This window comes from Palaemon carinicauda, chromosome 45 (genome assembly GCF_036898095.1).
Source record: "Palaemon carinicauda isolate YSFRI2023 chromosome 45, ASM3689809v2, whole genome shotgun sequence".
In the NCBI taxonomy this organism is placed as follows: domain Eukaryota; kingdom Metazoa; phylum Arthropoda; class Malacostraca; order Decapoda; family Palaemonidae; genus Palaemon; species Palaemon carinicauda.
In genome coordinates, this window is record NC_090769.1 from 20,736,050 (window position 1) to 20,763,742 (window position 27,693).

Below are 27,693 nucleotides of genomic sequence, written 5' to 3' on the forward strand. Positions count from 1 at the left end.
AAACAAACATTATTCTAAAGCAACAAGAACTACTGCATACTGCTACAGGAAAAAAAAGTTTCATAATACAATTAACAATGAATACTACTAAAACTACAACTGCTGCAACTGTAATATATACTTTCTTAACCACTGTGTTGTATAAAAGCGACAGAAATTAGTAAACACTTATAGGCTAAATACCTAAATAAAACCTTAAATTCTAACCACTTCTATGTAGGTAAATTTAACTTTAAATTGTAATAAAGACAAAAGAGCCTAAACAATAAAAATATCGTCCATAAAGGCTATAATTTTCAGAGCATAAATTGGTGCAAATGACCTACGATGTCAGGATGACAATTCAAAATCAATCATGGAGCATAAAACCTAACCATACACTTAATTACTTTGGCTCTCAATTAGTAAAGTACGAATTCAACTAACAAAGTAAAGAACAAGATTTCTAATAATACATGTGCATAACAATACGTAACCTACCAATAAACTCTACTGCAGTATAGGATATTTAATGAGAAACACATAGGATCGAACCTTGGTTAGGTCAGTTCAAATGTTCTTATTGTTGCAAGCTCAAGAAAACCTAGGCTAGCCTGATCAATCAAGTAGTAATCAAGATGAAAAAGACTCATTCCACTGCAGTGTATTGATTGATTTTTTGAGGTTTTTATTGTTACAGGCTCAAGAAAACCTAGGCTACACTGATTAATCAATTTGGAATAAAGATGAAAACGAATCACTTCACTGCAGTGTACTCTACTGTAAGAGGAATTCATAGTTTCAAACCTTAGTTAGGTTAGTTCACATATTCTTATTCTAGTAGGCTCAAAAATACCTTGGTTAGGTTAATTCAAATGTTCTTACACATGAAAACCTTGGTTAAGCTAGTTAGATCTTTCTTTATAAGACTTGCTTACGGTAGCCTAACCTAACTACAACATGGAATAGAAAATAACAAAAGAATCCAGGGTAAAATTAACAGTACTACATATTCCAAGAACGAGTGTCATTTTTGAGGAGAACGGACCTTTTTCTATAGAAAAAAGTAGTGTTTTCCCTAGGTTACATTACCCTGTAATACAGCACAATAATACCGAATCCAGCATCAGCCAACCTAGCCTACACTTTAGGAAACATTCTAGACCAAAATGGGAAACTTACTTCTACACAAAACAAAAGATAAATTTCGCAATATAATCAAATAACCATAGCTTTTACATCTTAGCACTATGCTACATAAGGGGGAGGGGAAAAGTGAAAACTCAGAATTCGGTAGAAATTTCACCAAGAGCCCCTCCCCCCTCCCGCAAGGACCCTGGAAGGAGGAGGGGGAGGGGGGGGGGACACATCACCAACCCAACTCCTCGGCGGGGTTCGGTGCAAGCGAATCTCAACCTTATCGACCCTGACAACTCGTCATAAAAAGGGAAATTTCTCTTATCTCGAGGTCGAAAACCTCTAAATCTCCGATCGCAAATGGATCGAGTGAGATGAGAGTAAGGGATAATGATGCTTATAATGAACTAGAGGTCTAATAAAGGGAAAATATCTACGATAAGCCAATGTAGGGCACCACATACACTAGGCGATTGTTCCGTAACACAAAGGGTAACGAGCAATATCTAACAAGGAATATCTCATAAATTATATAATTTTACCCTTCCAAAAGTCAGAAATGGCTTGATACAGGCACCACGATACCTCCAATTACAAGGGACTGCTTGGAAATAAGGAAATATCTACAGAAACAGCAGTTGTTACATACTTTCATTCAAACGATCTACTTACCAGAGCAAAGAAATTGGTGTGGCAATCCTCTAAGCTTGCCCCGTTCGTCTGTGAATGCGTGGACATCATATATCCATTTTTGATAACACTCCTGGATTGATATCAATCCAACACGATGGATTTAAAACACTTTAAAACCACCAGATAAACCACTATCACTCCATAGGATCTCTTTCACACAATAATGGCGGCTAAGGAAACGACGATAGACGATAAGTTCCAATAATAATACGAGTGCCGCTGTCAAAAGCCGTCTCACAGAATGACTTCTTACGCCTAAAATGCTCTCAGAAAACCCATTCTAAAATGTTTCAAACTAATATACGGATTTTAGTGCTAGCCGTATAGCTTAAAATGGCATTTAAGTTTAATTTCGCAAGAATATTAGTGGCTGTATCGAAGAGTTTGCTTCTTCCCGAACGAGGTCGAGCAAGTAGCTGTTGACAGTCGGCGACTGATTGGCTGTAGGGTTGCCAGGTTTTCTAAATTAAAAAAGGCCAACTTCTAGTCAATAGAAGCTTTAAAAGGCCAACCCATTAGTAAAAAAAAAGGTCATATATATAGTATTTGAGACCCGCTTTTTCGTAATACTAACAGCCAACTAATTTTTTAAAAAAGGCCAAATTTGAGGGTTTTTTGGGCTGAAAAAAGGCCAAACTGGCAACTCTAGTGGAGGTCACGTGACTCGGCGAAATATCATGGCTGCCATAACAAAGTTTCGTCTGCTTCACATTTTACGAAATACCCGACGTAGACTTCTTAATGAGCCTCTTCGGTGTTCCGAGGTTAGTTTATATATGGTTACTTTATGATTGTCTCATCTAATCATTCCTTGCCCTGGTGAATATGGTAGAGGCCTATAGGCCTGGTAGGTATCTTGTCATTTGGGCCGTTGCAAAGGCTATGCCTCTCCTCATGGCTGCCAAACAAAGTTTCGTCTGCTTCACATTTTACGAATTACCCGACATAGACGTCTTAATAAGCCTTCTCTCCCTTCCGAGTTTAGTGGCCATAAGGTTATTTTATGATTATCTCAGCTAATCATTCCTTACCCTAGTATATATGGTGGAGGCCTATAGTCCTGGCAGGTATGGTGAGAATTACTCTTTGAAGATGTATAGCCTGGTTATGTACCGGGCCTTTAAATGGAGAGAAATGTCACATTAATGTTAGCCTTTTATTGATACGATATCTGAGACTGTAAGCTATTTAGTTTATTTGGTTTAACATGCTAGAGATTTGAAAGGGAATTGGCAATCTCTGGCAGGCTAGTCTAAGCTTATGTTTATTTGTAACCGGTAGTCTATAGCAGACATGATAGTATATAAGAAGTAGCCTACATACATCAATTTATTGCTCTGCTAATTTATTTTATGAATAACCATCGTCTTCTACAGAATTGCGTTTTTGGAATGGTAAAAGCATCGCTGTGTAACGTAAAGAAAATTATATAAGCCAAGAATATCTTCTTGTGTTTGTTTTCAAGTATTTTTGTTAATAATGTTTCATCTTGGTGAAACCTTAACCGGGGTGTATGTATGTTAGCGGCCACCTTTATGTATGATGACGACCGTATAAAGTAGGGTTTACACGATTGAATGGTTTGTCGAATTTGGTTGGCGAACCTGCTTGTCGAACAGTTCGAAGACGTGGAGACAGCCACAAATGCATAAGGTTTGCGTACAATGAAGCCCCGCCCACAAAAGTATGGCAAGAACAGACTGTCTTTGAACGGTTCGACGAGCGTGTTCAGCAACCGAACATGTTCGAACATCACTTCAAACACTTGTCTGACGAACCGTACGACCATGTAAACCCGCCATAAGAATACGTCGGTCTAAGGAGGATCGCACGGGACCGTTAGCCCTCCCTAGTTAGGTAGGTAGATAAGGACACGGCTTGTAGGTTAGGCTAGCCGGGGAAGTTTAAGTTACGCTGTGTTCTTGTGTAGAGGTTTTACAGAAAAACGAGTCATGAACGACTAGAAAATGTGAAGAAAATTCCCATTTTCTGTGTATGCAAAAGGAACTGTCCGCTTATATACAAAGGGCTCCCATTAGCCATATGCAGTTTCTTGATAGTGGATAAATCTATGCCTGTGCATTATCACTAGAAAGTATTGAAGCCTCACAGGCTCACCTAACCTACTGTAGGATTCCTTGTCATACACATTTGGGAAACCTCACTTACTGATCAACACCTCGGCATCTCTAAACTGCATACATGTAAAGTTATATTTACCAGCGGCAAGTAAACTTTCCAGGATGGAAAGCGTTTGCACAAGGACACTATGCCTTTGCACGGGGATAGTTTGCTAATGCCGGTAAATTATCCCCATGTAAATGGCCTTTAGGTTTGTACAGTTATAAAAAAAATTCAAAATTTAGTACTTAAAAAATTATAATGTTTTGCTAATCCTGAATATGTAATTAAGAGTGCAATATTTTATATTTCATTTTTTTTTTTTTATAGATAATTCAGATATTTATACTGTACTTATATATTTGCATGTTTCTACAGCCTTTGAGATGTGCTTCTTCTGTGACCTCTGCAGACAATGAAGGAGACATTCTGCCGAGGGACCGTAAGCTAGATTTTGATGCTGAATCACTGGCTGCCAGAGGGTAAGAGTTGTTAGCATTATCCGATAAGTAGTCCATAATCATCTGTTTTATTCTTTCATTTTATCACTTTTGCCAGTGCTATCAATGACCCCCCTTTATTCTTATGGATTCTGTTTATTTTTTTACTAATAGCACGCTTTATGTAACTGTATATTGATGTGGGTATTCCTTCCTGTTATGTACTATTTATATATATATATACATACACATATATATGTGTGTGTGTGTTTATGTATATGTGTGTGTGTGTATTTATGTATATGTGTATATATATATATATATATATATATATATATATATATATATATATATATATATATATATATATATATATATATATATATATATATATATACACAGATGTTTGCTTCATAAAGTAAAGAATGAAGAGGACCATTGCTATTAGGGATATAGTTTAAAATTCACCTGACTTACTTGGCTATAAAACTGGTATTATTAATCACTTAATTTGTACCCTAATTTTGGCTCTTCTGATCAAATCATGTTGAACATGGGTACTGTAATGGATTTTTACTAATTGCTGGTCAGAACTTTATAGCATTTGTGTGTCATTCCATTTTTAACTTTTACGTGATTCCTTCAGCTCCTACTTTTATAGATGTCTTGTAATTTTTTTATTTTCTTTTTTTATCATCTTCACTGTTGCTCCAGCCATCATGGTCCCCTAGGAAGGAAGTTCCACCAGCACACCTCATGTATCACATATATGATTTTAGATGTTTATTATACCTCCCTTCTTACTTCCTTTGTTCCATCTCGGAGTCATGTTTCAACTACAAGGTTTTCTCCATTTGCAAATGGGTGATGAATAGCATTCCCAGTCCTGGATTTTTAGCCCCAGTATATAAATATAATCCTAACATTAATAGGTAATGTGTCACTGCTAAAGTTTGATGTGACATTTGTCGTGAGATAATTTCCCCTGACAATTGAATTGAAGTGGAGCAGTGCTTTGATTCTCTCTCCTTGCATCTTCCTGAGGTTGTGGATTTTTATTGTTACCTTTTCATGAACATAATACAGAATTCTAAATTCTTTTTAACCTCTTGAGCCTGTTTTGCCTAACCTTCTCAATATCAAAATATTTCAGGGGGTGAGTATTATTTGTCTTCTCTCTTTTGCTGCTGTGTTCTTTGTATTTTCTCTTAGTTTTTCAAAATCCTTGCTGTACTGCTCACTACCTTACTTCAGAATTATTGTTTGTATTTATGCAAATAAAAAACCTTTTCATTTATATGGGTTACATTATTTCAGTTTTGTTACGACCAAAATTAAGGAAATCCTGTTGGTCTGGCAACATTGTATAATTGTCCTCTGTTCCCACATGTGCTGGGTAGTCGCATAGGAGCCTGTGACTCAATAATCACTTCACTCTTGGTTGCTGTAACAAACGGACGTCCGCTCGACCGCTGTCCACTGTGCTTTTGCTTTTCTGCTCCTGTGATCACGAGTGCTTTTAAAGTATGTATGAGATCCTGTCTGGCATTGAAGGTCGTCCTTGTGGCACTTTCATGAGTTTGATGTAGGTAAATCCCTATCTTTTATATACTGCATGTCACAGTAAGAGATGTTTCATATCTTCCCCATGTTAGATTTGTAGGGAATGGTCGTCTTCCCAGTGGGTAAAGTTCAGCAGCCGTCGTAAAAAGAAAGCTAAAATGGATCACTTCCCCTCTGCTTCTTCCACCAAAGAAGACAAGAAATGGAAATCTTCTCTTACGAGCCCTGAATTTTCCCTTTCTGACCCATGTTATTGGGGTTCCCAGAAAATTGATCTCTTCTGGAACGGGTAATGCGAAGACCCTTAATTGATGACCAGTTTAATGCTTTAGGTGCACTGATGTCACATATATATCTTGGGATATGTGTGCTTTGGTTTCCTGATTATATAACGTCAGTCGGTTGTTCTCGCTCAAATTGCTTTACCTTGATGAAGCTTACTCGCTAGGCTGTCTATATTCCACCCAAGAATTTTGAGAGGCTCCATTTTTTTTAAACCTCTTGAGTTGGTACACTTTATTATCTCTTTTACCTTGATGGGGAATTGCAGCTATTTTTAGATTATTGCAGTTGTTCCATTACCATTTTCTTAATACTCTTTAGCAAGGAGCTCCTCTATTGATATATCTCTTGGTAGTGTAGTCTTTATTTTGGTGTTCCAGTCTTGTTCATCTGCTAACCAAGTTCCTTATTCACGTGTTTGACACATCTTGACCGATTCAGTTCATCCCAATTCTTGTGTATGGTGAGTTCTTTAGTTCTCATGTAATGTTTATGTGGCTGCTTAATTTATCTGGTATGAAATGACTAAAGTAACATAATAACACTTGAATTTCTTGTCATAATCATAAATTCAGTCTTTGAGTTGCTTGAGAAATTTCAAGGCAAAGCTGAAGGGCTCTCGTAAAATAAGAAAATGTTTACATTATTTACAATAGTTTTGAAAAGGTATGAATCTGGAAGTGGTTAAGTAGTGGTTTCACGTCGATTTGGGTCGAATGTTTAAGAAATACCGTTATAAATCCAATGTATTCCTTTATTCTTTCTAGGTATCTCAGAAACCAGAAGCCTTACACCCCACCAGATGATGTAGATAATAGAATTCTTCAGTGTTGTGAAAAATACATGGGAAAGTCGTCAACGTTTGTAGATGCCGAAACTAAGTTCAAAGTTCTCAGACAGTGCTCTCAGAATTTAAAGCATGCCGTACCAAATTCTCTTATTCACAAGATAACAAATATTGGTAAGTTTATTCAATTTTTGGCTATTTGTGTAATGGCTTTAAAAAAATTATTAATTACAGTACGTTTGAAGGACTTGATTGATACAAGAATAAAAGCAGAAAGGAATATGCAAATATGGATATCATATGAGCGTATGATGTAACAAATTAGTATTGATTCGAGAGTGTATATATCAGAACCATTATTTTTTTTTTTCTCATTTTACTATAGTTTTAAATCACATTACAAAATGTACTCATAGCTAAAATGAATTAAAAATATATCGATTTAATTACGATTGCTTAATCTTCCAAGATTTCAGTTCTTATATTATTATTTTTATTATTATTACTTGCTAAGCTACAACCCTAGTTGGAAAAGCAAGACGCTATAAGCCCAAGGGCTCCAACAGGGAAAATAGCCCTGTGAAGACAGGAAATAAATAAAATAAAAGAGAAGTAGTTAACAATTAAAATAAAACGTTTTAAGAAAAGTAACAACATTCTTGATAAAGAGTCCCCAGGATGCCATAGTCTTTTATTAGTACTGCATGTAAAGCATTTCTATGTACCCGGTAGTAATGTATTAAATACTTTCAGATGAACTGAGGACATTTTACAACACACCAGTTAACACCACAGTTCCCTTAGACATGATGAAGGATATGAACTTGCCCAAAAATTTACACGTAATTTATAAATATCACCGATTCCACCCTGGTAAGTTTCTTTGCCTCAATTTTTACTTTATATACAGGCAGTCTTCAAGTAACCATATAACCAAAGAGTGTTATCTGTAGAGGTAGTAGCATGTTGATTGTTATAAGTTTTATGTTAAAGTTGAAAGTTAAAGTTGCGGGTTTTAGGTCTCCACAGAGACGATTTACATCGTCCTCCTCGGGCGACCATTATCCAGCAGGGACTATCACTAGTCCCCTCTAACCTCCCCCCAGGCGCCACCCTGGGAGTACCCCCCGGTAGAAGGTCTCACGGTATTCGCGTCCCTGGCGGGGACCGAACTCGGGACCTCTATAATAGAAATCCGCGACGCTACCAACCTTGCTATCCGGAGTATAGCAAGGCAAATTGTTGGGGCTGGTTACTGCAATCGGTGCCAGTCCAGCCGCATCCTAGATATAGTAATGTTTCTTGTCTTCTACTGCTTTGGCAGTCTTCCTACCCCATAAGGTAAGGTTTATCACTTCTTTTAGATTAGAAACCTTCAATAAAAGCTTTCAAAATTTGCATGTTAGGGAATACAATGAATAAACTCTGTATAGCCATAGAAATTAGGACAATATTGAAACCATATTTTAATATTTCTGCTAAATTTAGAAAAGCAATAAATTGTAAGATTTTTGGCAAAAATGTGCATCCAGCATATCAGAATTTACTTCAATAATGGTATGGCAGAAATTTACAAAAATCAATGATTCATATAGCAGACCTAGAGATGCAGTGGCTCACTAGAATTATAAACATGGATGTAGACCCAAAAATTGCTTTGATAGGACTGTGTAAAGGGAAGATATAACTCTAGTTTAGTAGGTTAAGGTTTTATAGTCAAACCCCAAAAATGCCGAACTTCAGACAAAAAAAAAAAGGTGTTCTTTCGATTTACCGATTTTGGAACATTTTGGATATCTTATTACAGGGATCTTGCAGAACATGTTTCATTTCTGTTTCAATTTCCCCTGGCGTTTGGCTCTATTACCTGGACTAAAACCTGAGCCCTTTACTCATACTTTTCCTAAAAAGTCCAAGCTGTAATCAAAGTGACTACTCAGTGAGCAAGTAAGGGCCAGAGTCCCCCCCCCCTCCTCTGCTTCCTGTCAGCGACCACCGGTCAACTACCGATACCTTGTTAAAAATTTTATCTGCTGTGTCCCAGCTTTGCTATCACTTATCATTCTCCTATGTAAAGGACTTGGGTTTGTATTGTTAGGAAAATGCAATTTTACGAATAGAACTTACCTGGCAGTTATATATACATAGCTAATTATCTCTATTTCGGCAGAATTTTTTCTAAAACTAGGCAACCGCCTTGTGGTGGTTGGGTGGTAACACCCGTTAAAGGGTGGTAGGAGGAATCATTCCCGTTTCCTGTTCTTCAGTTCATCTCTGCCGGCCGGATCGACAGCACGTTGGTCCGTCATTTAGAGTTTTTTCTTCGATTTCCCTGCTCGGTGTACCAGTCTGCTTTTTTTGGTGAAGTACTCTGATTTGGGGTTTTTGGCGATCGTAGTATTTTGTTTTCTCTTAGCTTTTTTTTTTTTGCTGTTTTTCATTATGAGTGAAAAGAGTCATTACCGTATCTGTGCGAATGAGGAATGTAAGGTGAGACTACCCAAAATGGCGGTTGATCCTCACACTGTTTGTTCTCATTGTAGGGGTTTTGTTTGTGCCCTTGATAATAGGTGCGGGGAATGTAAGGTTTTGGATGAGAAAGATTGGTTAATTATGAAGCGCTATGTGCGTAAGCTAGAGCTCGATAGAGTTAGGAGAGCTTCTAGGTCTAAGTCTAAGTCTGTTAGTGGTAAGGAAGACGAACTTAGCGTAGATTTATCTATTGATCCTATTATTGATTCCTCTTTGGAAGTTGATCCTTCCCTTGAGGTAGTAACTCCTGCACCTCCAACAGGTTCCGTATCTACGGATGACCCTCGGTACGCTAGCCTGGCGGCCGAGTTGAAGGCCATTAAAGAACAGCTGGAGGCCTTTAAAGGTAAGGAAAGTGAAAGTGCTTGTGTTAGTGCAGTGGAGGTGGCGACCGACCGAATCTGTCATACCCCTAGGCCTAGACCTCTACCAAGCTCCCAGGACCAAGGGAGAAGGTACGTCGATGACCGAAAGGGGGTGAGAGGTACGTACCCTCGGTCAGCCGTCGCCTCAGACAGTCCTGTTGTCTATTCCCAGGCTGCTCTTGACCGTCACGGGAAAGACGAGTCGGATGTGTTTTCTTCTCCGAATTCGTCCAGACGTAAATGGAAGTATGAAGCTTCCAGACCTACTAAGAGGAGATGGAACCGCGACGAACGGTCTCGTTCTTTCTCTCCCGGTTCTAGCAGTTATGAACCTTGTCCATCGGAGGATGATTTCGACTCCGTGCCTGTGAAAAGGACGAAGCCTGCTGCCGAAGATACAAGTGTTATTCGTCAGCCCCCCCCTTCGGATCCGCAAGACCCAGCTGATGTTGCTAAATCCTTTATGTCTGTCATGCAGGAACAACTTTTGACTTTAGTACAAGCCTTTAGTCGCCCTCACGCCCAGTCTGACAGACGTAAAGACGACTCGTTGCCGATTAAGAAGTCTGCTTCGAAGAGAGAACGGAGTTCTTCTTTAAAGAGAACTTCTCCCTCTCTACGCCAGGATGAGGAATGTGTGCTTGCGCCAGGCGATACTTCTTCGCGATACCAGGGCGATACGTTTTCTCGTTCTCGATACCGGGACGATACCTTATCGAACGAAGCTGCTTCTCGTTCTCGATACCAAGACGATACCGCCTCCCGTTCGCTTCGACACGACGATACCTCCTCTCGTTCGCTTCGCCACGACGATACCTCCTCTCGTTCGCTTCGCCACGACGATACCTCCTCTCGTTCACGACGCCACGACGATACCGACCCTAGTTCTCGACGCCACGACGATACCGCCTCTCGTTCACGACGCCACGACGATACCGCCTCTCATTCTCGCCGCCACGACGATACCGCCTCTCATTCTCGCCGCCATGACGATACCGCCTCTCGCTCTCGACGACAGAACGACTCTGTCTCTCGTTCTCGGTCCCAGGGCGATACCACCCTGCCTCTTCGGGACGATACTGCCTCTCGTTCCAAGGATTCTTCTAGCGCGGGACTCCAGGATGCAACCCGTCTTTTGCAGGATGATGCCTTTGATTTGCCCTTGTCGGGTTCTAAGGATTCTTCTCTTTCGAAGGATATTGCAGATGTGGATCAGGCCCTCGAGGATGTTTCTGATGACGATGATAATCCTGCCGATGCTGTGGGAGATTACAAAGTTCTCTCTCGCTCCCTTCTTGAACTTTTTGGAGAGGAATTCCAACCTGCTGCCCCTCAATCTCCTCAGTCCCAATTTAACAGAAAGAAGGCCAAGAAACAGTCGGCCTTCATCAAGATGAAGCTGTCTATCTCCGCAAAGAAGGCTCTCACGAAGATTGATGACTGGATGATGGAGCGGAGACAAACAGTTAAGACTTCCTTCTCGTTTCCACCAGCTCGTCTTGCTTCAAGAGCGGGTATGTGGTATGCAACTGGAGAACCTTTGGGTCTGGGAGTGCCTTCCTCCTCCAAGGGTGACTTCTCTGGTTTAGTGGACTCTGCTAGAAGGCATGCTCTCAACTCAGCCAAGGTCATGTGGATCATCTCGTCAAAGGTATTTTTAGAGCCTTTGAGGTTTTTAGTTTCCTAGACTGGTCGCTTGGGACTCTCGCAAGGAAAACTGAACAGATGGATGGATCTAGGGACCTTACGAGCATTATGTCCTGTATGGATAAGGCCCTCAGAGATGGGGCGAATGAGTTGGCTGCTCTGTTCTCAGCTGGGGTCCTAAAGAAGAGAGCTCTGCTTTGCTCTTTTGCTTCTAGGTCTGTTACCAATGCTCAAAAGTCTGAGCTTCTTTACGCCCCCCTCTCTCAACATCTTTTTCCCGAGTCTCTGGTTAATGACATTACGCGTTCTCTGGCCCAAAAAGCCACCCAAGACCTTTTATCTCGTTCTGCTCGTAAGCCCTTTGCAGCCCCTCCTTCTTCTTTGAAACGGGAGGAAAGGAGATTCCAGCAGCCCTTTCGGGGCAGGACTACTTCAAGATCAGATTTTAGAGGGAGAAGGCAAGATTCAGGACCAAGATCTACCAGGGGTTCTTTCAGACCTCGCTCCAGGAAATGAAGTTCGTCTCCTCCAGACGGTAGGCGCAAGACTGTCAGGTTTTTGGCAGTCCTGGAAGAGGAGAGGGGCGGACACCTGGTCCCTCTCAGTCATCAAGGAAGGATACAAGATCCCCTTTCTGAAGAAACCTCCTCTCGCAGATGCTCCGCTGGCCTTAGTAGCCCGGTACTCAGATCCTGGGAAACAGAAGGCTCTAGTAGACCTTGTCAACCAAATGCTAGACAAGGGGGCGATAGAACCGGTTCGGGATCTAGTCTCCCCAGGCTTTTACAATCGCCTGTTTCTGGTCCCCAAGAACCCGGGCGGATGGAGACCCGTCCTGGATGTCAGCGCGCTCAACGTATTTGTGGAGAAGACAAAGTTCTCCATGGAGACGACTCAGTCGGTGCTGGCGTCAGTACGTCCAGGGGACTGGATGGTGTCCCTCGACTTGCAGGACGCATATTTCCATGTCCCCATCCATCCGACTTCGAGGAAGTACCTGAGGTTTGTAATGGAGGGCAGGTGCTTCCAATTCAGAGCTCTTTGCTTCGGTCTCAGCACGGCTCCTCAAGTCTTCACCAGGGTAATGGCGAATGTGTCAGGTTGGCTGCATCAGGAAGGGATAAGGATATCCTTCTATCTGGACGATTGGCTGATTCGTTCACGATCGAGGGAGAAATGTCTGGAGGATTTACGGAAGACTTTTATGATGGCTCAGGATCTAGGCCTGGTCATCAACAGGGAGAAGTCTCAGATCAGACCGAATCAGACTATTCTCTATTTGGGGATAGTTCTGAATTCAGTTCTTTTTCGGGCTTCTCCCTCTCAGGAAAGACAGGCCAAGTGTCTCGTAAAAGTCAGTACTTTCCTGGACAGGAAGAGATGCACAGCGAAGGAGTGGATGAGTTTGCTGGGGACTCTGTCCTCCCTCGAACTGTTTGTCTCTCTGGGGAGACTCCACCTAAGGCCTCTTCAGCACTTTCTTTCGAAGACATGGAACAGAAAGATGCAGGAAGACTCCTTTTCCTTCCCCATTCCAATAGAAGTCAAGACTCTTCTGAAGTGGTGGCTGGACCCAACCTTGTTAGGGGAAGGGATCTCCTTACACAAGAAGAACCCAGACCTAGTGTTGTTTTCAGACGCATCAGAGTCAGGCTGGGGGGCAACACTAGAAAGCAAGGAGGTCTCAGGCTATTGGGAAGGAATTCAGCTGGGATGGCACATCAACAACAAGGAGCTGATGGCCATTTTTCTGGGGCTAAAGGCCTTCAAGGACTTGGTGTCTGGGAAGATTGTGGAGGTCAACTCAGACAACACCACAGCTCTTGCGTACATCAGGAAGCAAGGAGGGACTCACTCTCTGTCTCTCTTCGAGACAGCAAGAGAGCTCCTTCTTTGGGCGAAGGAGAACAGGATAAGCCTGCTGACGAGGTTTGTTCAGGGACAGAAGAATGTGAGGGCGGACATGCTCAGCAGGAAAGGGCAGGTCCTTCCCACAGAATGGACCCTCAACCAACAGGTCTGTCAGAGTCTCTGGAGGCTGTGGGGGAGACCCCTCATCGATCTTTTCGCCTCCAATTTATCCAAGAGGATCCCCATCTATTGCTCCCTAGTTCCGGACAGAGAGGCAATAGCAGTAGACGCCTTTTTGATGGATTGGACGGGGATGGACACTTATGCTTTTCCCCCGTTCAAGATCATCAATCTGGTAGTCAGGAAATTCACCCTCCTCGATTCGGGACGGATGATCCTGATAGCTCCGTTCTGGCCGATGAGGGAATGGTTCACGGAGGTGGTGGACTTGTTGATGGACTTTCCAAGAAGCCTCCCTGCAAGTCCAAATCTGCTCAGACAACCCCACTTCGAGAGATATCATCAAAACCCCCTCGCTCTCAATCTGACTGCCTTCAGACTATCGAGAAGCTCGTCAGATCGAGAGGCTTTTCAGCGCAAGCTGCGAAAGCTATCGCCAGAGCGAGGAGGGTCTCTTCGCAGAGGGTCTACCAGTCCAAGTGGGAGACTTTTAGGGCTTGGTGTAGGAAGCACAAGATTTCCTCATCCACTACCTCTGTGAGCCAGATTGCGGATTTCTTGTTGTACCTCAGACAGGACGCTAAGCTAGCTGTGTCCACTATCAAAGGGTACAAAAGTATGCTCTCTTCCGTCTGTCGGCATAGGGGCTTGGACTTGTCTCGCGACAAGGACTTACATGACCTCTTGAAGTCTTTTGAGACGACCAAGCAGACCCAGTTAAAGCCCCCTTCTTGGAACCTTGATGTAGTTCTTAAATTTCTGTGCACCAAGAGATTTGAGCCCATCTCACAGGCTCCCCTTAGGGAGGTTACCAAGAAGACCCTCTTTCTTTTGGCCTTAGCAACAGCTAAAAGAGTTAGTGAAGTCCATGCAATTGAAAAACAGGTGGCCTTCAATCTGAATGGGGCAGTTTGTGCCTTGAGATTAGACTTTCTCGCTAAGAACGAGAACCCTTCTAAGCCCTGGCCGAGGACCTTTGAGGTTCCTAACTTGACAAACCTAGTGGGTCAAGAGCAAGAGAGGCTGCTCTGTCCAGTACGAGCCCTCAAGACCTACTTGTCTCGCACAAAAAGTGTGAGAGGCTCTTCTAGCTCCCTGTGGTGTTCTGTGAAAGATCCTCAAAAGCCCCTTTCCAAGAACGCTTTATCCTTTTTCCTGAGGGAAGTGATAAGAGAAGCGCATCTCTTGTGTGAGGAGGAACACTTCGGACTTTTAAAAGTGCAAGCCCACGAAGTGAGGGCCATTGCGACCTCGCTTGCTTACCGCAAGAACATGTCGCTCCGTCAAATTATGGATGCGACATTCTGGAGGAGCAACTCTGTGTTCGCCTCTCATTACCTCAGAGAGGTGAGGGTGGATTATGAGAAATGTTATACCTTGGGACCATACGTAGCTACGGCTTCTGTATTAGGCAAAGGAGTTACTACCTCCCCTCAACCTTAGTTTTGTTTACTTGTGCATAGGTTGGTGTATTTTTTTATTGGTTGTCTGAGGACTTCGACTTGTGTACAGTCACCTCAGTCTAGTTAGATCATTTTTATCTACTTTGCAAATGTTAGGTGGTTGGTTTGGTAAAGTTGCGGTTTTTTATTTTGGGCAATAGGTAGTCCTGAAGTCTAGTCAGATTGTTGGTCTCACCCCGTTGACAGACTCGATTGAGTGTTTTCAGCACTGCAGGTCACATCCTGGCTGACACTCCTAAGGGAAAGCGACTCAAGAGGCAGGAACCTTTGAAGTCAGCTACCTTAGCAGGTAAGGAATCAAGGTGTTTATTTATCCTACAACTTTTTTGGTTGTTTCCCCAACGATGTTACTGTCTATCACCCTCCTCCAAGTGTGTTAATCAGCTATGTATATATAACTGCCAGGTAAGTTCTATTCGTAAAAATGGAGTTTTTATGATAAAACAAAGTTTTATGAATACTTACCTGGCAGTTATATATACATTCGAAGGCCCACCCACCTCCCCTCAGGAGACAGGTCGGGCATAGATGAACTGAAGAACAGGAAACGGGAATGATTCCTCCTACCACCCTTTAACGGGTGTTACCACCCAACCACCACAAGGCGGTTGCCTAGTTTTAGAAAAAATTCTGCCGAAATAGAGATAATTAGCTATGTATATATAACTGCCAGGTAAGTATTCATAAAACTTTGTTTTATCATAAAAACTCCATGTTATTACAAATTTTGTCATTTCTGCACTTGGAAAATTGGTAATGTTACTCCAATAGGTAAATGCATTTCTGGTAGCTCTAGCACTGCTATTGCTACTCAATTTCCAGACCTCCCATATTATTTAAAGTTTTCATCATCATTTGAGAAAATATCTAAATGGGTATGCTGAAGGTAATAATGTTCCCTAGTTTGCAGTTTGGCTTTCACAAAGGCCTTGGAGCATGGGATGCCTTCAGACCCCATTTGGGAAGGCAACTCCTATGGGAGGGGGGAAGTGCCTAGCAAGACGGTGGGCAATATGGCAGTACCACAGGAGTAGATGATTGGACGGTAGGAGTCCTTCAAGACGGATACCGGTACCAGTTCCTGCCCATTGGCTCTCATCATCCTCTCACTCAGATTCCGATGATGACATTGTCATCCTACCAGTCAAACTTACAGAAAAGCCTAATTCTTCAAATACCTTAGTCAGAAGTACAAAAGATGTTAGAAAAGGGCGCACCACAAGTGGTCCTGGACTCTTTACTTTTACGGTCCTCTATTTCTCTCAGAAAAGTTGTCGGGGACCTGGAGATCAGTAATCAACCTCTACACTTCAAAGACTTTGTTCTGCAAACTCCATTTAAAATTGAGACCGCAATCACCATAAGAGTGTCCATCAAGAAGAATGATTCTATGCTCTCTCTGCACTGAAAGATGCATACTGTACTTCGATCCGGATCCATCAGTCATCAAGAAAGTCCTAGGTGGAAGGTCTTCCAATTCAGAGTACAGTACTGTGATTTGGTCTGTTGACCACACCCCCAAATATTCATTTGAATATTCACACACTTATCAGCTTGGGTACGTGCCAAGCAGATCAACGCCTAAGACACCTGGACAAATAGCTGATCCTGCCATCCTTCCAAAGGTAACTTCAACAACATCAGGGCAAACTTCTCAAAATCTACAACATCAGGGCAAACTTCTCTTTTGAGAATTCCAGCTTCAAGGATGGAATACCTAGGGCTGTTACTAGACACAACAACAGGAAGAGTCTTTCCTGCCAAAAATGGGATCACGAGACTCAGATGAGTAGCACGCCCTTTTCTAAGCTATAAATATCTACCAGCGTGTCATTGTCAGCAGTTACTGGGTCATCTGTCATAATGAGAGACTCATCCCATATATCGGGAGTCTTTTTAGTGGCATCTGAATAGACACTGGTCACAGATCAGCAGCCCACCGTATCATCTACTTCTTGTAGAGCCGATTTAGATTGTTAGCTGAGGGATGAGGATCTCTTAGGGGACTCCTTAGAATTGTCCTCCCCCAGACCTCCTTTTTTTTGACACATCAAAAGAAGGGGGTTCACCCATCTGAGGAACCAATTCGTTGCTGGTCCTTGGTTGAGGGGATTCTTTCATTTATATATATTTCATGACAGGTAAAATTTCCTAAGTAATACAAGCATAGTTGTTTATGCTTTCGTCTCTCTATGGTTTCTTCTTTATTAAGTTGCTTGAAATTCTTGAGAAGAGGTTAATACTGTATATTTTATTAGGTTTAGCTGGATTTTGTCATGTAGTTTGGTTGAAAATGTTTTAGCTCGCAAAATTTTTTTTATATATGCATGCACGTAAAACAAAACACTTTCGTTAAGGCTTCCTTGTCAAAATAGAATATCAAAAGAGAAAAATACCTAAGAATATTTTAGAATGATATAATCCATATACAGGTATAGGTAAAACTAAATTCAGAAATAAAGATTTATAAAACAGAGGTAAAGACTTGAATATATAGCTAGGGAAGCTTCTTTGTGTTTTTCATCCTCTTTTTTTGTCTACATTTATTTCCTTATCCCATAATAGATAGTGCTGTTAGGGCACCTCACACAGTACAATGTAGGTATCACTAAAAGGACTAAAAAGTCTGCTTTGTTGCCCGTAGTTGCTCCCAGATTTTATTATTCTACTTTACCTCAATTCCCACTTCATTTCTTTACCTTCCAACTTCCTTTTAGTTTTATACTTTAACTGCGTGTGGTTTCTCTTTGCTGGGCCATTTGACATACTGTATACAAATCCAATTTTTTTTTTCATTAGTGTCATCGAGATACAGTCATACCTCTCGACACGGAAGATTCTGCTTACGAAATTTTCACGTTACACAAGGAGATGCGAAGAATTTTACAACTCGCATCACCAAAAATGTTTTGTGCAATGAAAGGAGGGACGGTACAAGAGCCTGGCCGTGTCCGAGACTGATTTTAAAATTCTCGTGCTGCCAGCCCGTAAACTCGCCAATATCCTCCTGCGCTCCCATTGTTATCTCCCTGATGCTAGTTACCGCCATAAGATCCTGCTCTTTTATTTGTCAGCATCTACGCATTGGCGTTCCTCTTTCTTTTTGTTTCAGCAGCGGTATCATACGCATTGACTTAAGTGTTTGCGATTTCGCTTTCGTGAATATTGTACTGTATCGTGTTGTGATGTTACGTTACAGTACTTTATTAGCCATGGGTCCCAAGAAAGTTGCTGATGTGCAGGGAAAGAAGAGGATGATGCTTTCAATGGAGACGAAGATGGAAATAATCAAGAAATACGAGGCTGGCATGCAGTAAAGTGGGATCGCAAATGAATATGGCCGAAATCCGTCTAAGATAGGAACGATCATGAAACAGATGGAAGCCATCAAAGCAGCAACACCTGCTAAAGGCGCGACTTTTCTCCAGCAGGAGGAGCCACATCCACGATGATATGGAGAGACTGTTGCTTGTCTGGATTAAGAACAAGGAAATCGCTGGAGACACAATCACCAAAGCGATAATGTGCCAGAAGGCCAGCGGCATTTTCGGTGATTTCGTGAGTGTTCAGGCCGAAGCCGACGCAGGAGAAGGCATTCATTTGGTGGTGCTTCATGGGAGGCTGCAAGCTCAGACACAAAAGCCGCCGAAGCCTTTGTCAAGACGTTCGACTAGTTGACTATCCAGGAAGGTTACAGTCCCCAGCAAGTCTTCAAGTGCAACAAAAATGACAAATTCGTAGATAATTTGTATTTTTCCTAACTATACAAACCTTAGCTATTTACATAGGGTAATTACTTCGGCGTAGCTGAATGACGAGCCATAAGAATTTTAATGAGGGTGTATTACCCCTGCGCTAGTTAGCAAGGGGGTAGGGAGGGGTAGCTTGCTACCCCTCCCCCCTCACACACACAGTGAATGCTTCACTTTGCTTAGAAGTAGGACTTATCCCGGGGGACAGGGCTGGCTGGCAAATATGTGTAAATAGCTAAGGTTTGTATAGTTAGGAAAAATACAAATTATCTACGAATTTGTCATTTGTTTCATAAATGAAATACAAACCACGCTATTTACATAGGGTGACTCAACCCTTAGGGAGGGTGGTAAGTCCATGCCATACTGGCTTTGGCTTGCCCAGGGACTCCATATTCGAGTTTTTACGTACTCAGACAATAGGGAGTCCCTGCTGTGAAACTGCTGCGGCCTACGTAAGGTGTGTGCGAAGGTGAAAAGTGACTCGTCCTAGGAAGTTGACCTGGAGTTCTTCAGATGGAAATCTAGGCTAGGACTCTCCCAATACCACCTCTTCAGGGTATGGGGACATGACAGTATTACACTTAATTCTAGGAACACAAGGAAGCATGATTTACCTGCAGTGGTTTGAGGTCAGCTGTGCAGAGAACCCAGGATGCTGCTTTCTCCAATGGAGGAGAGAATGAAGAAAAGAATAAAGGCCAGACATACCTTTTCATTCATGCAGACTAAAACCAGGTAACAATGCCCTCAACCTTCTGCTACTTGTCCATTAAGGAGCCTGAGGTTTAGACCAGCTGTTGTGCAGCCACCACAGGGCCGACAGAAAACGTATCGAGCCTCCTGTGTGTCACGTCTTGCAGGTAGTGGGCTGTGAAGGTGATCTGACGCTTCCACACCCCAGCTTGCAGGACCTGCGTCACTGAATAATTCTTCTTGAAGGCCAAGGACGTAGCTATGCCCCTGACATCATGCGCTGTAGGGCGACGTGACAGAGAAGGATCAGGATTCAAGGCTAGGTGTATTACCTTGCGAATCCAGGCTGAGATGGTATTCCTGGTGACCCTTCTTTTCGTTTTCCCAGTGCTCACGAACAAGGCTTGAACCTGGGGACGAACTGCAGCTGTTTTTTTAAAATACAACCTCAGACTCCTTATTGGGCAAAGTAGGAGATGGTCTGGGTCATCTGTTACAGAACGGAGACTCGAAACCTGGAAAGAGTCGAAACGAGGGTCCGGCATTCCCGGATTCTGAGTCTTGGCAACAAACTCAGGGATGAACCCGAACGTTACCTCCCCCCATCACCTTGAATGGGCGATGTCGTATGAGAGACCATGTAGTTCGCTGACTCGCTTGGCCGAGGCCTAAGCTAGCAGGAATACCGTCTTCCAAGTAAGGTGGCGATCTGAAGCCTGGCATAGTGGTTCTTAGGGAGGTCTCTTTAGAGACCTGAGAACTTGAACCACGTTCCAAGGAGGAGGTCTCACTTTCGACTGAGGGCAGGTATGAGAAGAAAAAAGTTCCAGCGAGGAAGAAATGTTCATTCCTTTGAGCCTGAAGGGAAGACTTAAGGCTGAGCGATAGCCTTTCACTGCCGAGACTGAAAGGCGCATTTCCTCCCGCAATTACACCAGGAACTCCGCTATTGCTGGAATAGTGGCATCGAGTGGAGAGATACCCCTTCCACGACACCAACCACAGAAAACTCGCCATTTCGCCTGGTAGACCCCTGCGGATGACTTGCACAGGTGTTCAGACATCCTGTTTGCAACTTGTTGCAAAAATCCTCTCTCTTTGAGGAGATGCTGAATAGTCTCCAGGCGTGAAGTCGAAGCGAAGCTACGGCTTTGTGGAAGATGTTGGAATGTGGTTGTTTGAGTAGCTCGTGACGTGGAGGGAGTTCTCTCGGAGACTCCGTAAGGAGTTGCAGAAGGTCCGGGAACCATTCTGCGTGATGCCATAGCGGAGCTATGAGGGTCATTGAAAGATTGACCGATATTCTGGTCTTGTTGAGTACTCTCCTCATCAGACAGAATGGGGGGAAAGGCGTACACATCGATGTTGTCCCACCGTTGTTGGAAGGCATCTTGCCCGAGAGCCTTGGGATCCGGGACTGGGGAGCATTACAGCGGGAGCTTGTAGTTCAGCGCTGTAGCGAACAGATCCACAGTCAGGGAACCCCACAAAGTCAGGACTTTGTTGGCTACTTGAGAATCCAAAGACCACTCGGTACTCACTATCTGCGTCGCTCTGCTCAGACTGTCGGCGAGCAAATTCCTTCTGCCCGGAATGAAGCGAGCCGCTAGCGTGATCGAGTGGACTTCGGACCATCTCAGTATCTCTACTGCAAGATGGGATAGCTGTTCTGAAAAGGTACCTCCCTGCTTGTTGATATAAGCCACCACTGTGGTGTTGTTGCTCATCACTACCACAGAGTGGCCCGCCAGGACTTGGTGGAACTTCTGAAGTGCCAGGAACACGGCCTTCATTTCTAGCAGGTTTATGTGAAGGTATTTTTCTGATTCTGACCACAGGCCTGAGGTCCTGTGGTTCAGAACGTGGGCCCCCACCCTTTGATACGTCCGAAAACAACATCAAGTCTGGGGGGGTAGGACGAGAAGATCCACTCCCTTTCGTAGGTTCTCATCTGCCACCCACCACTGGAGGTCCGTCTGTTCCTGCTGTCCCATAGGGATCAGGGTGTCCAGGGAATCGTGACCTTGATTCCACCGAGACTTCAGTCACCACTGGAGAGATCTCATTCTGAGGCGACTGTTGGGAACCAGATGGGCCAGGGAGGAGAGATGGCTGAGGAGACGTAACCACGATTGGGCTGGAAGCTCTTCTCGTCTGAGAAAAGGGCTTGCGACCTTCCTCAGCCTTGCTATCCTGTCGTCTGATGGAAAAGCTTTGTGGAGATTGGTGTCTATGACCATGCCTAGATATACCAGTCTCTGAGAGGGCTGCAGAGAGGACTTCTCGAGGTTTACCATGATCCCTAGATCTTGGCAAAGCTCGAGAAGCTTGTCTCGGTGGCGAAGAAGGGTTGCCTTCGAGTCTGCTAGGATCAGCCAGTCGTCCAGATAACGGAGGAGACTGATGCCGATCCTGTGAGCCCATGATGAAATCAGGGTGAACACTTGAGGTGCTGTGGAGAGACCAAAGCACAGCACCTTGAACTGGTAGATCTTGTCTAGGCAAACTCGAGTACTTTCTTGATGACGGGTGGACTGGGATCTGGAAGTACGTGTCCTTCAGGTCCAGTGTACACATGAAATCTTGTGGTCTCACTGCAAGCCTGACCGTGTCTGCCGTCTCCATACTGAACGGAGTCTGACAAACCCGTTCAGTGTCGAGAGGTCGATGACTGGTCTCCAGCCTCCAGACGCCTTTCTCACAAGAAAGAGTTGACTGTAGAAGCCTGGGGATCCGCCCACGACCTCCTGGAGAGCGTCCTTCTTCAACATGGTCTGGACTTCTGCCCGGAGGGCCTGTCCCTTTATTGATCCCATGGTAAGGGAGCTCAATGACACTGGATTTGCTGTCAGGGGAGGTAGACATGAGATGAACGGGACGCGATAACCCTGACCGATAACGGAAATCGTCCAGGTATCTGCCCCGAGTTGCTGCCGCCTTGTCGCGCAACTTTGTAGGCATCCCCCCACTGGTGGACATGCAGGGGGACTGCCAATCCTGTCGTTTACAGCCTTGGCCGTTTCCTCTAGGATTTTTACCTCCTCCCCTGGAGGACTTCTTGCCCCTTCTGCCCTTGGCAGGAAAGGGCTTAGACACCTTCTGCTTCGCTGCTGTTGTCTTCTTCGTGTCCTTAGCTGGACGGGGCGGCTGGGCTGCTGGAGGTTTGTAAGGCCTCGATGTCAGGGCCTCATGAATGAGGGAGTCCTGATTGGACTTCCTCTACCTCTCAGCGGCTAGCTCCACGTCCTTTGGCTCAAACAAGCTCTTACTGAGAACGGAAGTGTGTCTGAGCCTGCTAACATCGGAACTGGGGACCTTCTGGTGGAACCTCTTAGCCACTGCGTCCCGACGCTTGAGAATCGTGTTGGCCCACAAGCTCGAGACTTGGTGGGCCAGAAACTCAATGGTACGAGTGCCTGAGAGTAAGAATGTCTCCAGTGCCTTCCTGGTACTTTCTTTGGACAGATACTCAGAATGTACCAGGATGCCCAGAGACCCCAGCCAGATGTCAAGCCACGAAGTTGCCTGCATGGCACTCTTCGCAACCTTCTCCTGGCTTAGGATCTCGGTTGCTGAATAGGACACTTGCCGGTTGGAGAGTCTGTCTAGAGGGACTACCCCAGTGAGTTCTTCCACAGAATGGTGAACTGGAAGACCGAAACTAAGTCTCTTCTAGGATCTCAAAGTACCTCCTCTGATGCACTCGAGGAGGAGGGAAGAGCTTGTTACCAGCGCTGGATCTATTGGAGGAGGCAAGCTCAGAGAGCTGGCCCTCGACCTTGTCTCTGGCACTCTTCATCCCCTGTGACCAGGGTAAAGCTGCACTGGCCCTAGAGGGTTACTGGGTGCCGTAGATTCGATCCAGGACCGTATCCTTTCCCTCACGAGGAGGAATCTCTGGGTCTGGGATCCCATTGAGGTTCCTCATGAGGGTCAGGGCTTGCCAGAACGCATGTTCTGACTCTTGGTGCTCTCCTCCTGACGGACTGGCAGCAAAGTCTCCCGTCCCCAGAGGCTCTTCCTGGGGAGACTCGCGGATGTTCTTCAAAGGTCTATCTTGTTCTTGTCTGGTCCTTGCGGAAGACTTGGGAACAGTCTTCGAGTCCTTCGGTTCCCTCCTAGGAGGGTTACAGGACTCCAGCAATGATGGATGTAAGACTTTCCCCACCTCTGTACGAGAAGACTTCTCAGGAAGAGGCAGAGTTTCCCCCATTGGTGCGATGGGGGAACGGACCGGATCTTCCGACTCTCCTGAGGATGGGTAATACTCATCCGCAGGGGAGGGAGAGAAAGTCTGAGGAGGGGTAGGAGCCTTACGTAAGGACTTGCAAGGAGACAGGATAGTCCTTGGAGAAGTTACCACGGAGGGAACTCCTCTCTTCCTCTTCAGGGGGGAAAGGTGCCATTGATTTGTGGCCCAAGTCAGAGAGCACAGGGTTCGCCTGTTGAGAAGCTGCAATGGAAGAAAAAGAAGAGTCCTTAGACCTGTCCGGAAACCTCCCCTCCTCCGGCAAGCGCGCTGTTCTGCACTTGCGGGGAGGGGAACGCGATGATGACCTGTCTGCCTGTACCCCTGTTGTAACTCGAGAGTGATCGCGTTGGCGATCGGGGGCGCCAATCACGCTGGTGATCGCGGGATGAGCCCTGTTCTGGGTCGCGCGTGAAGGAATCGTGCGAGCAGGATATTCGCGCACGCACGTGAGCGTGGGAGGCTGAGGACGTGTGGCGCGCAGGAGCTGGCTTACAAGGCGGGGTTGAAGGCTGGATGCGAGGGCGTGCAGTAGATTGATGTGCTACTGATGGGCGCGAGTGCGCAGCAGTACGCGGGCGCGTGTCTTTCACGACAGGGCGTGGGCGCGATTGCGCAGCCTGATGATAGCGCGAGGGCGAGTTTGCGCGCAGGTTGCGCAGTTGCCTTAGGAGATCATGAGATAGCCGGGCGAACAGGTTGCGAAGGTCCCTTAGGCGATCGTGAGATAGCCGGGTGCGCAGGTGTGCGCTGTTGCGATGGGCAGGCAGCAGGAACCGAATGCGTAGGTGTGCGCTGATGGGTTGGGCGCGCAACTGGAACCTCGCGTGACACTGGAACATTGCGCGCAGCTGGAAGTGAGTCCAGGGGAACCTGTGAGCACCCGTGCGCTTGCTTAGGAACCTCCTGGACTGCACGCTGAGATCTAGAAGCGTGCAGGCGCGTTGGCGAGCGCGTGTGCGCTATGACAGGAACTGCGCGAGGTTGGCGCGCATCACTCTTTGTAATATAAGAGTGCTGGTGTTGATCAGGAACTGCCGGGCGCTCGTGTGCAGGCGAGCGCAGGTGGGCACGGGTGCGCTAACTCAGGAACTGCTGATAGGCACGGGTGCGCTAACTCAGGAACTGCTGATAGGCACGGGCGGCAGGGGAACCCTGGCGTGTAACTGGAACAGTTGCGTGCAGGTGAGCCCAGTGGCGCTAAATCAGGATCAGCAGCAACAGCAGAAGGGCGCGCAGGTATAACCTGGCGCGCAAGGGTTTAATGCGCAGTTTTGCAATCTTTACCCTTTTTCCCCGAAGGGACCGGTGCCTGCGCAATGACAGGATTTGACGGCACGTAAAGCGCATCATGCTTGAAGGGTGACGGCAGGTCAGCATGTCTGGAAGGTGACTGGATACAGAGTCCCGAAGGACGACCATCCTCCGACGGGAATCGCGAACGATCTCTGGAGAGGTCTAAGGTGGTAGCTGGTAGGAACGGCGAATTGTCTCCTCCGCAGAGGACTGCGGGGATGACGAGCCGAAGAGGCGCCTCCTAACTCCCTTGTGAGGAGAAGGAAGGCCTCTACGGCGAAGGGGAGGACGAGCCTTCCGCCTTATACGCCCATGAGGGGCCGTTGGATCAGCAATCTGACCTTCATAGGGCCTCCGCAGAGGAGTCTCTGTTAGTGAACTTCCCCGAGGGGGAGAAACACTTGCAGGAGAGACCGTAGGACTTAGTTCCTCCCTCGAAGGATGTTCGGAGGGGGAACCTAAGCTTTCAGCTACCTCGGCAACAGCAACAGGCACGGGTGTTTGAACAGAAACACTTGATGCCTCCGTCACAACAATGTCAACCACAGACAGAGGATCTATCCCTGCTGTTGTTGGCGATTGTTTGACAGCTGCACCAAGTTTGATCATATCAAACAGGGCTTCCCTGGAGGGCGAACCCTGAAGCCCCAAGGAAGCCCAAAGCTGCAATAAATCAGAATTATTCACAGGTAAATGAGAAACAATATCCTCCTCCGGGAGAGGAGGGGCAGCTGCCTCGCTATGGGAGGCAACTACCTCTCCCGCACCCCGGGATCGGTGAACAGAAACACGGTCTACGCTACGACTCGCCGGCCTTCCAGGAGAAGCCGATCAAGTGGAAGCTTCGGAGGAGGAAAGGGCTACGGAAGAAGAAGCCTTGGAACTTTCTCTCTTCAGAGAAACCTCTGAAGGAGAAAAATCCCTCTTAGCCTTCTTCTTGCGGCGCCGGGCAAACCTCTCCCACTGGAAGGTAGCCCACTCCCTACACACGTTAGACCTATCACACCGTTGGCCCCTACAGTGAGGATCGGTGTCCGTGGTCGACATAAAGGTACCACAAGGGCGGCCGGGTAGTCCAGGGCACGTACGCATATTAAAAGAATAGAGGCCAACTTCAAACACACTCTGAAAGAAAAAGCAGAACAGATTATGGCAGTCAAAACGAAGGAGAGAGCAGACACGTCTGTCGTCTCTCTGAGCCAAAAGCAAAGTGAAGCATTCACTGTGTGTGTGAGGGGGCAGGGGTAGCAAGCTACCCCCCGCTAGCTAGCGGTGGGGTAGTAAGCCCTCGTTAAAATTCTTATGGCTCGTCATTCAGCTACGCCGAAGTAATTACCCTATGTAAATAGCGTGGTTTGTATTTCAGTTACGGAACAACTTTGCTTTTCTGGAAGACAATGCCTTGTCAGACATTCATCACAGAAGAAGAATAGAAGCTCCCCGAGCATATCCTATGAAGGACAGGCTTACCCTTTCACTCTGTGCAGACGCGAGTGGAGATTGTATGGTGAAACCCCTGGTGGTGAATCACTTCAAGGCCCACAAAGTGATGAAGAAGCTTCAGGTGTTGTGGAGAGCTATTGTATGCTCTAATTATACTTTTCTATTACAGGTTACCAACGGATAATTTATTATTGAATGATCTAAATGATTGTATAGCAATTCGTTGAGTAGTGTATAGTGGGGTTTATCCTTTTAATAATCATTTAATGAGGTGTTTTTGTAGGGCCTGGAACGAATTGGGCAATTTACATGTAAAAGGCGGCTCCCAATACGAAAATAATCATGTTACGAAAGCCACTACGGAACCAATTAATTTAATGTTGTGAGGCATTGCTGTAGATATGTATAACTAGCACTAGAGTGCCTTCCCAAAGTCATATCTCTAGCTAAAAGTCCAAAGTTATGGAAATTAATCCTTTTTTAAGTTCGACTACAGTATAATATTATCCTTGTTATTCAAAAACCATATTTTTCTCTGTAATTTTTCAGAAACAGACACCAAATTTGGAGGGAAGTCGGCGTACCCGAACGACACTACTATTGTTTCAGGCCTTAAGTATAAGAAGAAATACCCTGGTTATGTTCCAGAACCGACTGTGTGGCACGAAAAGTAATTATGTAATAAATTTACTAGTTTTGCTTAATCTAATCTCAGTTGCTTTTGGTTGTTTCAAAAGTACTTTATAGCTGAAAAAAGTTGATGTATCAAGACTTATTTTGTTAATAAAGAGGCACATTTGTTGATGAGACCAGTAGCTTAATACTTTTTTTAGATGGGAAATGTGCCAGTATTTTTCATAGATGGTGCAAAAAGAGACTAATTCATTGCCTATTCTTTGTTATCAATGTATAAAAGTAGAAATTATAAGAAATTGTTGCTACTACGTCAGGAAATTGAATGTGATCAAGAGTAGAAATTATAAGAAATTGTTGCTACTACGTCAGGAAATTGAATGTGATCAGAAAAGTTAAATTTAGATTCTGCTTTAAACTAGCTTTGTACAGAAGAAAATTTTATACAAAAATAAAATAAAATGTAAATCTTATAAAAGTTCTTCACTAGCATTCACTTCCACTAGAGTACTTACATGTGACGACCTTCAACTCAGACCTAAAGATTATGACCCAGACTTATGTGAGACGTAATCTTTAAATCA

The 27,693-nt window shown here is 44.7% G+C and overlaps 1 protein-coding gene across 1 annotated transcript; it reads left to right on the plus strand.

Moving 5' to 3' along the window:
- Window positions 1-2,417: 2,417 nt before the first annotated feature.
- On the plus strand, window positions 2,418-27,441 carry mRpL50 (mitochondrial ribosomal protein L50). The gene is made up of 5 exons (XM_068367322.1): window positions 2,418-2,573; window positions 4,309-4,412; window positions 6,983-7,176; window positions 7,756-7,875; window positions 27,026-27,441. The coding sequence occupies exons 1-5, from the start codon at window positions 2,487-2,489 to the stop codon at window positions 27,148-27,150; spliced, it is 630 nt and encodes a 209-aa protein (XP_068223423.1). The 5' UTR covers window positions 2,418-2,486; the 3' UTR covers window positions 27,151-27,441.
- The last annotated feature ends 252 nt before the right edge of the window (window positions 27,442-27,693 follow it).

What these genes read in the sequence shown, in the direction of transcription:
- mRpL50 (XM_068367322.1), top strand. Translation starts at nt 2,487, where the DNA reads ATGGCTGCCATAACAAAGTTTCGTCTGCTTCACATTTTACGAAATACC. An exon ending in GAATCACTGGCTGCCAGAGG is followed by an intron (nt 4,413 to 6,982) that starts GTAAGAGTTGTT and finishes TATTCTTTCTAG; the next exon opens with GTATCTCAGAAACCAGAAGC. An exon ending in ATATCACCGATTCCACCCTG is followed by an intron (nt 7,876 to 27,025) that starts GTAAGTTTCTTT and finishes GTAATTTTTCAG; the next exon opens with AAACAGACACCAAATTTGGA.